We start from the raw sequence: 15,910 nt of genomic DNA, 5'->3' as shown, positions 1-15,910 counted from the left end.
AAGGACCATGGTGAATGCTACGAACCAAAACTTGACTTGGGGGAATGGTAGAAGGAGGAGGTGAACAATTATCTTTTTTCTCTGTTTTTTTCCTTTTCTTTTCTTCTGGCATCGTGCATTAAATGAGAGCTTTGGATTTATTAGCCAGTTCCTCTAGAGATTCTCAATGATGTGTGTGTGTGTGTGTGTGTGTGTGTGTGTGTGTGTGTGTTTCTCATACTGATCAGCCTGTTGACACTTGGATGATGAGGACAGCGTGTTTAGCCCGAGGGGCATAGCTAATGTATGTTAATGTCCTCCGTCCAGTGTGTGTGTGTGTGTGTGTGTGTGTGTGTAACAGGTAGCAGATGTTTTTAGCTCTGTGGAGAAATGGCTTCCTCTGTTGTTCCCAGAGAACAACAGAGAAGTGGGTTAAGTGTGGAGCTGGGAGTCATCATGGCTACTGAGGCAGTGTGGTACCACTCTGTTGCACTACGCACGCGCACACACACACACACGCACGCACACGCACACACACACACACACACACACACACACACACACACACACACACACACACACACACACACACACACACACACACACACACTGCACATTTTTGTTTTGCTCCTTCCTTGGTTAAAAAAAGAAAAGGAAACATGGGCCTGATTGGAGCTCTAATTGTCTCGATGGTGTTTTGAATGCACAAATCAAATCGCATACAGGAGATCTTCTATATTTTGCTATCTTGCTGTCTTCTTCTTTTGTCTTGTTTTTGTTTTAATTTTAGTTGAAATCTGTATCTATTATTTTGTCATTATTTTCTAAACATTGCTTTAATCATTTTTTTATTCTATTCACGTTTGTTTTAATCTTTTTAATCTTTTACAAGATTATCTTATGTTCAGTACTGCATCGTCATGTCTTCGAACAGTTCTTGTGTGTACTATATATAACCTATGTTTGTTTTTAATCTTTAACAACATTATCTCATTATATTCAGTACTTCATAACTCCAATTGATCAGGCGTGCGGTTCTCAAAATAGGACAGATACACTCCTGAACTGAATCTGTTAACGAATGGCAAAACAATCTGACGTTCAAGGCTACTATTGAATTACAGTTATTAGTGTTGCACGTATCATGGTTTGGTTATCGGTGAGGTTTCAGTGGTTTGTCCCCACAGACAGAGGCAGGAAGAGAGAGCAAGTGTACTTTGGCTCTGGGCAGCTAAACTCGATGTATACTTGGTCGCGGTGCAGCAACCCACTGTGAGCTTGTAGATCTGCTGTTTTTTTCACATAGTCAAAGTACACAGCGGTCCTCGGGACACAATGCCAATGAGCCGTATGCACCCAACCGTCTCAGCCATGGACCGTCATGTTTGAGAACAACACACCCGGGAGCAAAGGCAGAAAGCCCTGAAACACTGTTGACACAACCCGAACCGGGCCCTAACAAGCAGCACCTGACGGACCGGCACTAACCTGACCCGACGTCGGACTCCTCTCGACACGCGCCACCGGCCCCGCCACCGGCCCAACAATGCGCGGTGCGGGCCAAAAGAATGAGAACCCAGTCCTTGTGGTGTTTTTTCAGGGGCTAATTCGATGGAAGTAATCCCCTGCGTATTTCCCCAACAGAGGCTAAACGGGGCCAAGGAAGAGCCTGTGGACTTGCCTGTACACAGTAAAAAGCCTCCGTTTTAATTGAGCCCTCAGAGCTCCATTAACACAGAGAGAAGGGGGTGGCGATACTTAGGGGAAAGATTCAGCTGTGAGATATGTAAAAATGGAACCTGTGAAGGTGGTTGCACACTGGACGCGTTTTTCGTAAAACCGATGGAGAAACGCAGCAAAAAAATCCGAAAAACTACTACCTTTCTTCACAGATGTGTTCATAAAGGTGGCTACTATAACATATACATTTGTTCCAACCCAACTCCCTTGGGAACTTTGTGACAGCTGCTGAAAGTTGGGGTACCATTATCAACCAATATAAGGCAAAATTCCCACAATTTCATTGTATTTCAAGTAGCATGTGACATGTCAAACTAGGGGGTTTTCCAAGATGCTGAATCCATTCCAAGCATTAGTTTTGCACGGAAACACTCCTTGGGCTAAATTCGGCCATAGCCACTTGCCCAAATGTGCTGACCTTTGTGCAACACTAATGCTTGCAATGGATTCAGAATCATGAAAACCCCCTAGTTTGACACGTCACATGCAACTTAAAGTATAATGACATTTGGAAAATGTTGCCTTATATTGGTTGTTCAATGGTACCCCAACTTTCAGCAGCTGTCACAAAGTTTCCCAAGGGAGTTGGGTTGGAACAAAATGTGTCTGTGATTGTAGACACCTTTATGAACACATCTGTGAATAAAGTTAGTGGTGAGCATTTTCTTTGTAGATTTGCCACACATTTAGCTAATTTCCCCTTATTATGTTGCCCATCTCTCCTTTACTTCTCTCCTCACTCTACCTCCATTCTATCTGCGATGGTGCGCTTGTTTTTTTTTTTTTATCTCACTCCAGTAAGCCCTTCTGGTTTATCTGCCGTTACAATCTACTGCCTCGGCCAGCGATTTGACTCCCAGCTCTCTCTCTCCCATCTGAGCAGAAGAATGCGTGGGCCTGACTCTCAGAGGCAGGGCTGGTTATGAGATGAGATAACGTACGTACGTAGGCTTTATTAATCCCAGAGGGAACGTCAGGTGTCTCGACTACTGCAAAAAGGATTCATGGCGCTCAAATCTGGCAGGTTACCTTTTAGTGTAATCCCTCATGTACTGTACCGTACCGGTACATTTGCTTAAATCTGCTGTTGGGAAATGCTGGACTATTGGGAGGGTGTGTGGATACTAGGGCCCACCTCGAAAGCTTAGTAAGAGAAACACCATTTTAAATAAAACTTCTGGATTGGATTAACCTGCCTTAAGGCTAACTATTAATGTGCTATAGGCTGGATGACGTTATTCTTCAAAGAACATAATATTATACCCCGCAAAAGTGTCTTCAATCTCACACTTGAAGTTGGTTATTGAGGGAGGATGATGAAAGCCTGAAAAAAAAACATTTGAATTATAAAAAAAGATGAAAGCCTGCCAGTCATTATTGATTGATACATAACCATTATTAGATCATAATAAAGGCGGCTGCTTGTATTATCACTTCAGAAGCTTGGCAGCCAGTCGACGCAAACGTATCGCCCTTATTAGCCAGGGCAAATATAGGGCATGAAATAATTAAATAATATAAACTATTTCATATCTAAAAGTAAAGTACGGTCACCAGTTAAGCACGCTAGCATTTTATGTATGTTTTGCTTTGTGTGTTTAGCATGTTGTCATTTTACACTGATAATGGGGATTTAATGAATGTCACATGTCTCCACACACGCACATGGACACGCTAGTTATGCTCCTTAGTGCCAATATAAATATCTCCCCCTTAGGACATAATGGGAATATAACAAACAATTCCTTGGGGTGCAGTTGAGTTTAACTGTTTTATGAAAAATTACAAATAAGGGCAAATGTCTTTCATGTCAGTGGGAATGGCTTTCTGACAGACTCCGTCTGTATAGAGAGTGAGAGCCTATCTGTGTGTCTAGTGTCGCGTTTCTCTTTTAACGGGTATTTATTTTAGCCCAAGTCGAGTATACTTCCGCAGTTAGACTCAATGGTCATGTGCGAATACCAAATTATGTGTTTCTGAGTGAGATTTTATTTTATTGACATGTTTTATTTCCGTGTACTTATACAGTATACGTATACGCTTAGTTTTTGTACTTCTATGGTCTGCTCGTGTGAGTCGTGTGTGTGTGCACTGCACGCACACATGCACGTCGTCTACATTTGCGCTTTGCTTCATGTGTGTGCGCGGCACGCTTGCACTTTACACGGATGTGTGTACGTGCACAAGCGTGTACTGTACGTGTGTGTGTGTGCGTGTGCGTGCGTGCTGTAACGTGTGGTCAGTGTGTGGTTGCGGCAGTGGGAGGAACGGCAGGGCAGCCTGATAACAGAGTCTGCAGGGCCCTCATATCCACCACCACTATTTTTACCAGGCCCCAAAAGGGAGCGACACTCGTTACGGCGCGCACACAACACAGGCAGTTAAACGCCTCAGCGGACGGCGAGACGTACAAATAGCTTTTGATTTGTTTTGTATTTAGCGCACACTAGCCTCGCCAAAGCGCGTTCTCCCCCCACAGAGCTGATGGCCAGTCGCCTTCAACGCCGCTGCGCTGCCCCGTGTTAGTTATGGTACCGTACAGTTGCTGGACGGTTAAGCAGAACGTTGTGGAATAGGGCTCTGCACACAAAGTATTATTTATTTGCACGGATGATAAAACTCAATTTATAGGGGCTGTAAATGTCATGCTGAAGAAGGGTTTTGACCTCAAATGGCTCATGCGGCGGGCCTTTGTTTGATCCTGCTAGGTGAGCTTTATCCAACTCAGGGCTACTCAGAAGGCCATGGTCAGGGGGCAGTTTGGAGAGGGGTCTGTTGGGGCATAAGTGCCTTGCTCAGGGACACACGGGTGAACCAGCGACCTTCAAATTCCTGCAGCGGCCTATCTACCCACTCGGCTATGCAGGCCACTTGGCCAGACGCCCCAAAGAAATACTTATACTGTATACAGTACCTGTGTGCTTTTCTTTCCAATCCAATCCAATCCAATCCACTGTATTTATAAAGTACATTTTTATACAACAAGGTTGAAACAAAGTGCTGTACACAAAGAAATACTAGAATATCAAAAAAGCAACAACAACAACAACAGTACATAAACAGGTCAACAACAGTACATAAACAGGGCAACAACAGTACATAAACAGGGCAACAACAGTACATAAACAGGGCAACAACAGTACATAAACAGGGCAACAACAGTACATAAACAGGGCAACAACAGTACATAAACAGGGCAACAACAGTACATAAACAGGGCAACAACAGTACATAAACAGGGCAACAACAGTACATAAACAGGGCAACAACAGTACATAAACAGGGCAACAACAGTACATAAACAGGGCAACAACAGTACATAAACAGGGCAACAACAGTACATAAACAGGGCAACAACAGTACATAAACAGGGCAACAACAGTACATAAACAGCTTTTCTTTTAATTCTCTGAATTATAAATTGTCAGAATGCTCTGAAATGTTCTGAAAGTATTTCTAAATGTATATGAATGTCCCTCATGATGTGCATCTTACTTTTTGTTATAGGTTTTTTTGTTAGTGTCTTTTTTTCCTCCAGAATCCGCTTTTCGAGGCCCTCCCAACGCATGGGCTTTCTGAAATTACGTCATGTGGCAGCCAAGTCTAATGGACTTTTAATGTTTGTTTAGAGGCTAATTATAAACTCCCTGTCGCCTGCCAAGTCTGGTGTTTGTTTAGGGTAAATTATGATGTATTTTCTTTGCCAGCCAAGTCTATGAACTTTAATGTTTGTTTAGGGTAGTAAAGACATCATCGGGGTGATATAAATGCTGCCCTCGCTGCGCCCCCCTCCCCCCCCCCCCTGCGGTGTTGTGCAGCCTGCACCTCTCGGTTCACACAGGTGTGATTCTTTTTATTCATTTTTTTTCCAAACCAATGAGTTGCTTAACAATGCATGGCTGCATTACCTGATTACCAGTAAAGGAAGAATAATCACACAACATCCATAGCTACAGCTGTCCAGATTAAACACAAGGCAGATTCAAATCATGGAGAAATGTGAGCGGCTGGCTGGGATATATACGGTCATGGAAACGACTGAATCTCATGGCACAGTCATGGAAAAGTCATAAAGTGTGATTGGGTGAAAATGCACAGTCTCTTCTCCGTGCTGGGGATCTCATCTTCTCCTCATTCATTTGAGTGCTACGCAGTCCCATCCTGGCCCATCTCCTCCTCCCACATGGGGTGTAGCTCCGTTATACTCGCTCTGTCTTTTTGGAAGTAGGAGGAAACAGGGAGGCAGCGCTTTTTCTATAAATATTCTGGTCCCTCTCCCTGTGTGCCGGACTGGATCGAGCCGGCTGAGCCTGCCTGCCCCATGAGGCTGGGACTTCCCAGCCCCGGCTCGCTGCGAGGGAGATGGGAGGAGGAGGTGGGGGGGGGTGGGGGGGGGTAGGGATGGAGAGAGAGCGAGAGAGACAGAGAAGGGAAGCAGCGAGCGAGAAAGCGGGACACAGGGGTGTGGATGCTGTTTGTGTGAGCCTAGTGGGTGTTGCCTTGGGCGTGGAGGCTCTGCAGGAGAGAGAGAGAGAGAGAGAAGGGGGTAGGCCAGGACTCGGTGGCCAGGGTTGGTGCTACGTGGTCGGGCTGGTTTTCCCCCACGTTGCCTTCCCCGTACGGTGTAATGAATGGCTTCCTCCTGGCCTGTGGCCGTGGTCCCGGCTTAAAGAGTATACTTACCCGAGGCCCAGAATATACACACCCCAGCCAGCCAGCCAGTGTCCTCTGGCCTCTCAACACTCTCAGTCCACCTGCTGCTGCTGCGCTATACAGAGAGCAGCTCAGTGACATTTTGTCCCCAGTGATGCGTCGTCTGGCCCCAAAACAGTGTGTTGTTTGGAACTTCAGGTCGTCACTTGATGTGTGTTTTACATGGGCGCACATTTCTGCAGAAGCATCACAGAGCAGGGGGGGGGGGGGGGGGGGGCAGCTACAGTTTTGCATCTTACTCGGTGAAACTATAACCAAATAAAACCAAAAGAAAAACAATGACGTTCTCTTAATCATGTTATCCAAAATAAATGTGCATTTTAATACTATTCTAACTGTGTGTGTGTGTGTGTGTGTGTGTGTGTGTGTGTGTGTGTGTGTGTGTGTGTGTGTGTACAGGTGTTGTTCCTGCTGCGTTCCTACCAGACAGACTCTCACAGACCCCTGCCTGCAGGAAGTGGCATCAGCGAGGCCCTCCGCCAGCGCATGTGGCTCGCCTCTAAGTAATCCTAGACAAACACACACACACACACACACACACACATGTGTACACACACACACACACACACACATACTGTACACACGCGCGCGCGCACACACACACTCTCTAAGACACTGACCTTGCACAGAAACAGAGATAAGCATCCCCTCCTTCTCTTCCAACCTCGCTCGCCAGAAGAATAGCCCCTATGTCTCTCCTGTCCGTCCCCTCCCTGTCCAACGTCCGCTCCGCGGCCTCCGTACGGGCTTCCATTTCAAAGAGACCGCCCGCTGTTACACCCCCGGACCCCCCCCCCATGCTCCAAGGCCCCGAGATGAGGCAGAGATTACTCCAACGGCCCCCTCCTCCTCCTCCTCCCCGCTGGGCGGAGGTCAGCCGCAGGTTTTCCGCGCTTTCCCTTGTCCAGGGCAGGCACACGGCTAGATAACGCAACGGGGCTGTGGAGGTTTGCACGCCACCCCAGGGGCCCCCCTCCACCTCCCCTCCACCTCCCCTCCCCTCCCACTCCCCGTCCAGCTAGCCGCGCTTGGCTACACCGATGAGTCGTTATTAAAATGACGGGGTGAATTCTTGCTCACTGGAGCAGAGCACGGCGTCTGTCCGTTTGATCCCGGCCGTGCCGCTCAGCCTGTCGCACAGAGCCCAGGACAGCGCTGCAGGTCAGGGGGGAGTCTTTGTCCCGAGAGGAGGGGGGGAGAAGGAGAACACTTCTCTCCCCAAAAAACACCAGTAATTTGGATGCGGCCGCTTTCCAAAAAGAAAACAAAAAAACAGATGGAATGCATTGTTCGTCCCGCTGTGACTCAGTCAGAGGGTTTTGTCATTGTGGACTTTTCCTCCCGGGCTCTGGGGAGTGAGTCAGCGCGTATAAGTAAAGATGGCGGCCTGCGCCTCACATAGCTGACTGTGAAGTTGACTTTGGCCCGCGGCGGTATGCGGGGCCTATACCAACCCAGCTAGAACCCCCTCTCCAGTGTGATGTTTGGACGGGGATCTGATGACTTAAACTTCTCGGGGCCTCGTTTTATAGCGTTTTATAGTGTTGCCTCACATGTGCACGCTCCTCGTGCACATAAACACTAGTGAGCCAGGTCGAGAGGACTCATCCCTGAGCAAATCTGTTCTCACTTAAACTGCACGCTCTCTCCCTAAGGCCTCTTCCCATGCTTCATCAGCGCGTGCGCGAGAACGCGTGTGTAAATGCATGTGTGCATGCAAATGTGTACAATTATGGGTGTGTGTGTGTGTGTGTGTGTGTGTGTGTGTGTTATTAACCCATTTTGGGCGGGAACCCCTTTTAGTGTTTTAAGCTTTCTGTTCTACTTTAGCTATTGAAAAATAGGGCGCGCTACGAGCTTGTAGGTCTGCTTTTTTGGAAAAGTCGTGAAAATGTGTCGCAAATCTTTGAATATATATTTCAGAGCGAACATTTTTAACTAAAATATTGGCTTCCGGGGGGGTGTCCCTGGAATTATATATTTTGAGATGGGGGTCCGTGGCCCAATAGAGATAATTCTGGGGGTCCTTGACATGAAAAAGGCTTGAGCACCGCTGACATAGAAACATGGCGTTTTCCGGGAAAATGTTAGGATTTAGAAGCCTTTTCTTTTAGCGACCTCAGTCCAAAATGGGTTAATATCTGAGTGATGAAAATGTGACGTCAACCTCACACACTACCTCCCTTGTTCTCTCGACACACACGCTTCTGGCCTTTCGTAGCGACGCTAGTGACACGCTTGTGTGAACATACACATATACATACGTGCAGCTCCCGTGCCCACACAGGTCGCCTGTCTAATGGCGCAGACGTGAAGGCGGGCGGCGTGTATGCATGTTTACACACACACACACACACACACACACACACACACACGGACGCAACGATGTCACACGGCCGTACCATCGTACGCACACAAACACGGAGATGTGATGTTGCTAAAAGAAAAGTTCAATATTTGTTTCTAGAAAGATAGACTGTTGCTGTTTTTCTGATCTTTCCTGTCCAGAATTCATGCTTTTTCAATTGGATGCAGAAAGTCTCGTCGATCGGTGTGAAGGCAATTCATTACATTTGCAATAAGTGTGTTGAGTTGCATGGGTCGCCCGATAACAACGTCGTTCACTCAGTTTTCCCACATGTATTCATAAACTGTGTACAACACAGAACCGTCATCTTCGACCAGTGCCGGATTTACAGTAGTAGGGGCTCCTGGGCTAGACAAAAGTTCAGGGCCCCCCCCTCGGCTGTGCGGCCATAAGAATTGGGGGTATTTTGGTGTAATCTTGGGGTAGCCAGTCCCCCAAAAGAGAGAGGCATGTAGACAGACAGACAGAGAAGTCTCTGTCCATGGCGGGCTTTAGACCGGATCAGGCTTTCCACAGCTACCCCACAACATAGCATGCACTGTAGCTCTCAATGTTTTAACCATATTACAACTAAATATACAATAACAAAACACAAATCTCACTTGAATTGAATTGCAATATTTTACCATTTCATCATGACCGTAGGTATAGGACTTGTACACACGACGTCCTTTCTAATCCAACCGTAGGTCCCCTTGGACGTGAACACACGTCTTTTTTTATTTACATGAAAAGTGTTGTTCATGTTGTGGTTGGATCAAACAGACGTGCATCGTTTCTAATCTTGAACATATCGGAAGTGCACAAACATAATCTGGTGATTTCTACATATTCAGGAGTATACTTAAATTGTGGCTGTTCAGACTTCCAAATGATCAGAATTGTACACATTCTCAAATGATACATCGTCTGAATTAATTAGGTAGACCTTTGTTGAGCCTGAGGTCAAAGCCAGGTGTCACGGCTGCACTGCAGTGTGCAGAAACACAGATACAGTTAACCTGAGATCCCTGGGTTGCCTGCTGGTTCGACGACGTTGTGCTTGTACCACATGGGCACAAAGCTACTGTAATTGCAACCTCCTGGGTAGTGGCTTCATATTCCTCTTGTGGCCTGTGTCAGATGCCCCCCATCGCCCCTTCTCTTTAGCTCTTTGGCATCTTTCATGTCTCCTCCCAATTTGATGCTGGGTGAAACGGAACTGCCATCAGTTGCTGTTCGATGGAGACCTCAGTATGTCTTCAGAACCTTTAAGGCCTATTCATAGTCTGGTTTTCGGTGGTGAGCTGACCACCGCTCCGGTGGTGAGGTGACCACCGGAGCTGAAATAACGTTGAGCGGTGGTGAGTAAAAACAGAGAGAAGGGCTGGGGCGGTTGCGGTGGTTTGCTCTTCACCGCGGCTCGTGACGTCATGTTGTAGTTCGGTGGTCACCTCACCACCGAAAATCTAGACTATGAATGAGCCTTTAGGAAATGGAATGAAGAGAATGTGTTCCAAATCTTCCAATAGATCAATATAGTTATTATTTAGTCACAGGCTTTTGTTAATTAAACCTGTTGCATTGTGAGCTTTTAGATCGGCTATTTTTGCTACTTTTGTGTGACACTAGAATGACAGAGTAGCGCATTCATTTCCCTAGAATATAAAATATACATAAACAGTAGCAAGAGCAGCATCAACTACATTTAGATAACGAAGGCATTCCTCTTCAGCGTTGTCGTGCGAAGCACTTAAGCATCGACGTCTGCTCTCACCAGTTTAGAAAAGTCACAAACCATCGCGATCGCCTGGTTTAATCGCATTGCATGACAAACCCTTAACCAGTGTGTTTGGAATGACGTCAATCTGAGCGACCACAGGAATAATGCCCCTAATCCAATGAGCCTAACGAGCAAAGGAACCATTGAGAAGGAGATATGTAATGACCTACTGCTGCTTCATTGGATTGAGGTGTGAGATATAAACCTCGCCTCTGAGGAGAAATCTTATCTCTTGTCTGTGACCTTGGCCGAGGCTGGAATCAAACCGGTGACTACAGTGGGAACCAGTTCTGGCAGGAATGTTATCACTTTGAACCTATCATGTGGTTTAGCTCCTGTTAGATGATATGTAGGGGAGATGGTCCATATGACGGATTCCGGCGGCCGGGGCAGAAACCTTGTATCTCCATTTTTTTCAACTTTCAAACTTTTGATATTTAATAAATAATAAATAATAATAATAATAATAATAATAATAATTAAAAACTACTAGTGCGTGTGACTGAATAATTCCAACCTTTAGGAGAACAGGTCATTTTTTTTTCCATTTTCTGAAAAGTGACTGTTTTTGGACATACAAGGTTTCTCCATGACAGCAATGATATACACTAACTCAACGTTTTCGGCCGGGGACCCCCGTAAATGCTTTGGCAATGTCTCGGGACCCCCGACCCCCAATATAAATTGACTGCTACAATAACCTTAATAATAGAGACAATCTAACACACCATAAATAAATACTGAAACCAGATATAATCATTAGGGAAGTTGTATGCATGTACTATGTGTACTATTATGTAAACTCTTCATTTCCATTTTTCCAGCCATTCAGTTGCAAAACACCCCCAAAAAAAACCATATATTTTTTTGGGGGCGACCCCCCTCACCCCGATGGGTCACGACCCACGGGTTGAGAACCCCTGCATTAACTAACACATCGAAGAGATGGTTACAAAGAGAAAAAGTTCTTAATTTCCTGCCCCTTTTTCCCCTATATAATCCATTTTTCCTGCCTTTCAGACAGAACAGCTGTGTGGTGACGAGGGGAGCCTATCTGGATGTCCTCGTCTGTCTGTGTGGATCCCTGACTGGTCTTCTCAATGGTGGGTAAAGAAAATAGAGTCACATAACATACTAAACTATTTATGTAACATAGGACTTTAAAACAAAAACGACCACATGTAAGTGCGTGCAAAGTTTTGACTAGATTACTTGGAATTAATTCATGGCAACGCGCATATTGACTCTTCAAAATCTTTTCAAAGCGCAGTAGATCCGACGGTTATTTATCAAAGGTCTTAGCGGTTTTGGGATATGAATCACATTTTTACTGTCAGTGGGAAACGGGTTGCTGTCATCAGCAAACTGTCGACGAGGAGAGTCGGTATACTGTTCTCTAGGGGAAAGGCCAAAGTCAGTCGACTGCGCTGACTACAGTCATTCGCTCGGCGAGTTTTCCCTTCTTGCCATCCACACAAACCGCTGCTCCTCTACCAACTGCTATGGAGAACTTCCCCCCCGCCCGCCCGCCTTTGAATCGTAGCATAGGTCTGAGCAAACCACACCAGCGTTTGTTGGAGAGGCTGTCTCCCCTCTGCTCTCCATTTCTGACTGATTGTTGACAGAAGTTTTGGCTACATGTCTGTGGGCAGTTCAGAGAAGCCCCCCACTGTGTGTGTGTGTGTGTGTGTGTGTGTGTGTGTGTGTGCGTGTGTGTGTGGCGTGCGTGCGTGCGTGTGCTCTGTACGGTGCACATGTGCTTGGACTGGTGGGGGTCTCTGCACACACACAGTGGAAGAATGTGAAACCCTAGGCGAGCTCTCGCTCCCTGACAGATGGTGTGATTGTGCCTATGACCCACTTCGAGGAGGAGAGATGTATATAGAGAGACGGAGAGAGCGAGGGAAGGAGCGAAAAAGAAAAGAAAGAAAGAAACAAGAGGGAAGAGAGAGAAAGAAAGACAAGGGAAAACAGAAGGGGGGGGGGGAGGGGGAGGAAGAGGGAGTGGAGGAGGGGGGAGTTGTTAGTGTTTGGTTGACCATGTGCTGAGCACATGCTCTGGGTTTGACAGTGGAAACGGTTGGGGTTCCTCCTCGAAACAAGCCTGTAGTGTACGCTATACAAATCCTCAGTCTTAGTTTGACTGGGAGAGTGTGCAAACGGGTCCATTTGGTTACATGTTTACCCTCGCAGAGCTGCGCTCTTGAGTTAGGGCCGGGCCATATATCGATATCGTGATTGTTTCAAACGTTTGCCTCAATTATACGATTTAATGAATGTCGATGATTCAAAGAAATTGCGAAAGAAGAAAGCTCTCATTGTGAGCTTGTAGGTCGGGCTATTTTCACAGTTTTGCACGCCACCATTGTATAACAAAGTATAATGCACAGCTTACGTGGTTAAGCAGACTGATCAATTTAGTCGATCATACAAAATACTTTTTCACGTCAATTCATTGATAATATAGAACACAGATTGTCAATTCAATTAACCGACCTGTTTATTGGTTCAAAATGTTCAAAATTTGATATGTTTTTGGTTTGGTCAACCACTTAAACCCCAGCGTCCGTATTCTGGGGAAAGCCTTCACAGAATATTTTGCCGACCTATAAGCTGTGGATTAAACCTTGTGGATCAGCTATTTTGTACCGAATATATTGAATGTAGAGCGAAAACAGAAAAGATACCCAGAAAACAGAAAAGATACTGGTATAGAGCCCAGAAAACAGAAAAGATACTGGTATAGAGCCCAGCGGGACTCCGCTCAACAACCCCTTTTGGTGTTAGCATTATGTTATGCTTTAGCTATTGAAAATAGCTCTACAAGCTCTACAAGCTCGTAGGTCTGCTATTTTTGAAAAATCGAAGAACCACTGACATAGAAACAGCTTTTTCAGAAAACTGTCAGGATGTAGAAGACATTTTTAGAATCTGATCTCAGGTCAAAATGGGTTAACTCTCCAGTTAATTCAACCAACCCTGATGATTTCACTGTTCAGATTCAGGACTCTAGTCTCTGTTGGGCCTGCTCTGCCCGGCCCAGCCCCCTTACATAACAAGCCCTCCCACCCAACTGCTACCTCTCTCTCCCACTCCCACCTCCCGTCTCTTATATATAGTGTACAGTAGTGTACAGTACATCTCTCTCCATCACTCCGTTAATCCCCTATTCCCCATGTGGTGTTTGTGTCATGTGTTGCGCTGCTGTCTGCCTGTCCTCTCCTTCTCCCCCTTCTCTTTTCTCTCCTTCCCTCCCTCGTCCGTTTTCTGCAGACTAAGCTTATATCCCTCTTCTCGGACAAAACCAAAACTTGACTTGGGGGAAGAACAAAACAAGAGACAGAAGAAATGAAGCTACAGGGTATAAAGAGTGACCATTCCCCTTTCTCTCTTTTTTTCCCTTTTCTTTTCTTGTTCCGTTTTTTTTCTTTTTTCTTTAACCGGCATCGTGCATTAAATGATAGCTTTGGATTTATTAGCCAGTTCCTCTAGAGATTCTCAATTCAGAGAGAGAGAGAGAGAGTGTGTGTGTGTGTGTGTGTGTGTCTGTGTGTGTGTCTGTGTGCGTGTGTGCAGGCGCGCGCGCACACGGACGTGTGTGTTTCTCTGAGGCGGTCTGTTTGATCCATCTGGCCTCATAAACCCCCTCCTCCTCCCCCCCCCCCCCTCCCCCGTCCATGGCTTCCTCCAGCGTTCCCCTCTGTGCACCAGCCATGCCAGTTAAAGCAACGTTTACATTTAACTGTCAGAGAGAGAGAGAGAGAGAATAGTTTGGACTTGGAGCGGGTTATGGTTCTCAACCTGTGGGCCCAACCGGGCCCCCCACTGGTGGGTATTGCAAAGCCTGGCCCCCAAATAATTGGCAAAACACTTCAAAGATTTGAATGATAATATAACATCTACGACTTCTACGTATCTATAAAAAAAGAAAGTGGTCAAATAAACTAAAAAAGAAAAAAAACTCACAATGTAAACATCCGGCTGCTGCTAACACGCACAGAATTAGTTTCTGCAGGCTGCGGAACAACCATCCTGCTCTTCCATCCAACGCATGTTGTGCTTACCGTGCTTACTGCCTAAGGCAGCAAGCATTCATCCAATTTATAATAATACGTTTGGGAAAGTCAAATCTCCCTGCCATAGAGTTATAATATCTGCCGCGGATCGATTGAATAGTCTCACATAATACGTGACGTATTCAATGTGCAACTTCTCAGTCTATCGTTGCCGAAAAGGCAGAGCTACAAGCTCACAACGCGATGCAACCTGGTGCGATGTGAGCTTGTAGATTGGTGACACCGTCGTACGATGATGTATACATTATGCTTTTAAAGTGACGGTACACAATGAACAGTTCCCTCTGTCTGTTAGAAAGGTACTGTATAAGGCCCTAGTAAAATGTAGTGCAGGTTGTAGGTTGGTTAAAATAAAGAGAAGATTATAAGATAATAAAGATAAAATATATATTCTGATAAGCCCTATGGGCCTCAGGGTTCGGTAAGGCTTACTTTAAGTGGTCAATTAATCATATATTTAGAGTCCCTTCCCAGAAATGTAGTGGAGCCAAAAGTATAATATTTCCATTTTAAATGTAATGGAGTGCAAAAGAAGGGAAAAACACAAAAAAAACGTTGAAGTCGTGCAGGTATAAGTACTGGGAGCTGATGGTAGGTGTTGTGCTCCACCTCAGCGGTCCATCTCCCAGAGGGGTCTAGCGCATTGAAACGGGGATAGACTCCATCTCCCAGAGGTCTAGCGCACTGAAACGGGGATAGACTCCATCTCCCAGAGGTCTAGCCCATTGAAACGGGGATAGACTCCATCTCCCAGAGGTCTAGCGCATTGAAACGGGGATAGACTCCATCTCCCAGAGGGGTCTATCCCATTGAAACGGGGATAGACTCCACCTCCCAGAGGGGTCTAGCGCATTGAAACAGGGATAGACTCCATCTCCCAGAGGTCTAGCGCATTGAAACAGGGATAGACTCCATCTCCCAGAGGTCTAGCGCATTGAAACGGGGATAGACTCCATCTCCCAGAGGTCTAGCGCATTGAAACGGGGATAGACTCCATCTCCCAGAGGTCTAGCGCATTGAAACGGGGATAGACTCCATCTCCCAGAGGGGTCTAGCGCATTGAAACGGGGATAGACTCCATCTCCCAGAGGGGTCTAGCGCATTGAAACAGGGATAGACTCCATCTCCCAGAGGTCTAGCGCATTGAAACAGGTATAGACTCCATCTCCCAGAGGTCTAGCGCATTGAAATGGGGATAGACTCCATCTCCCAGAGGTCTAGCGCATTGAAACGGGGATAGACTCCATCTCCCAGAGGGGTCTAGCGCATTGA

General features: G+C 46.1%; 1 protein-coding gene across 1 annotated transcript in view; it reads left to right on the top strand.

The window, feature by feature from the left end:
- thada (THADA armadillo repeat containing) overlaps positions 1 to 15,910 on the top strand; it is a 127,751-nt gene that overhangs the window by 72,444 nt on the left and 39,397 nt on the right. The window contains 2 exon segments of the mRNA XM_080782200.1: positions 6,832 to 6,935; positions 11,583 to 11,665. Coding sequence (XP_080638326.1) covers positions 6,832 to 6,935; positions 11,583 to 11,665 — 187 coding nt within the window.

Source organism: Protomyctophum bolini, assembly GCF_963924005.1.
Source record: "Protomyctophum bolini genome assembly, chromosome: 14".
In the NCBI taxonomy this organism is placed as follows: Eukaryota; Metazoa; Chordata; class Actinopteri; order Myctophiformes; family Myctophidae; genus Protomyctophum; species Protomyctophum bolini.
Note: the sequence above shows the minus strand (reverse complement) of the source record. Positions and strands in the feature narration are given on the sequence as shown.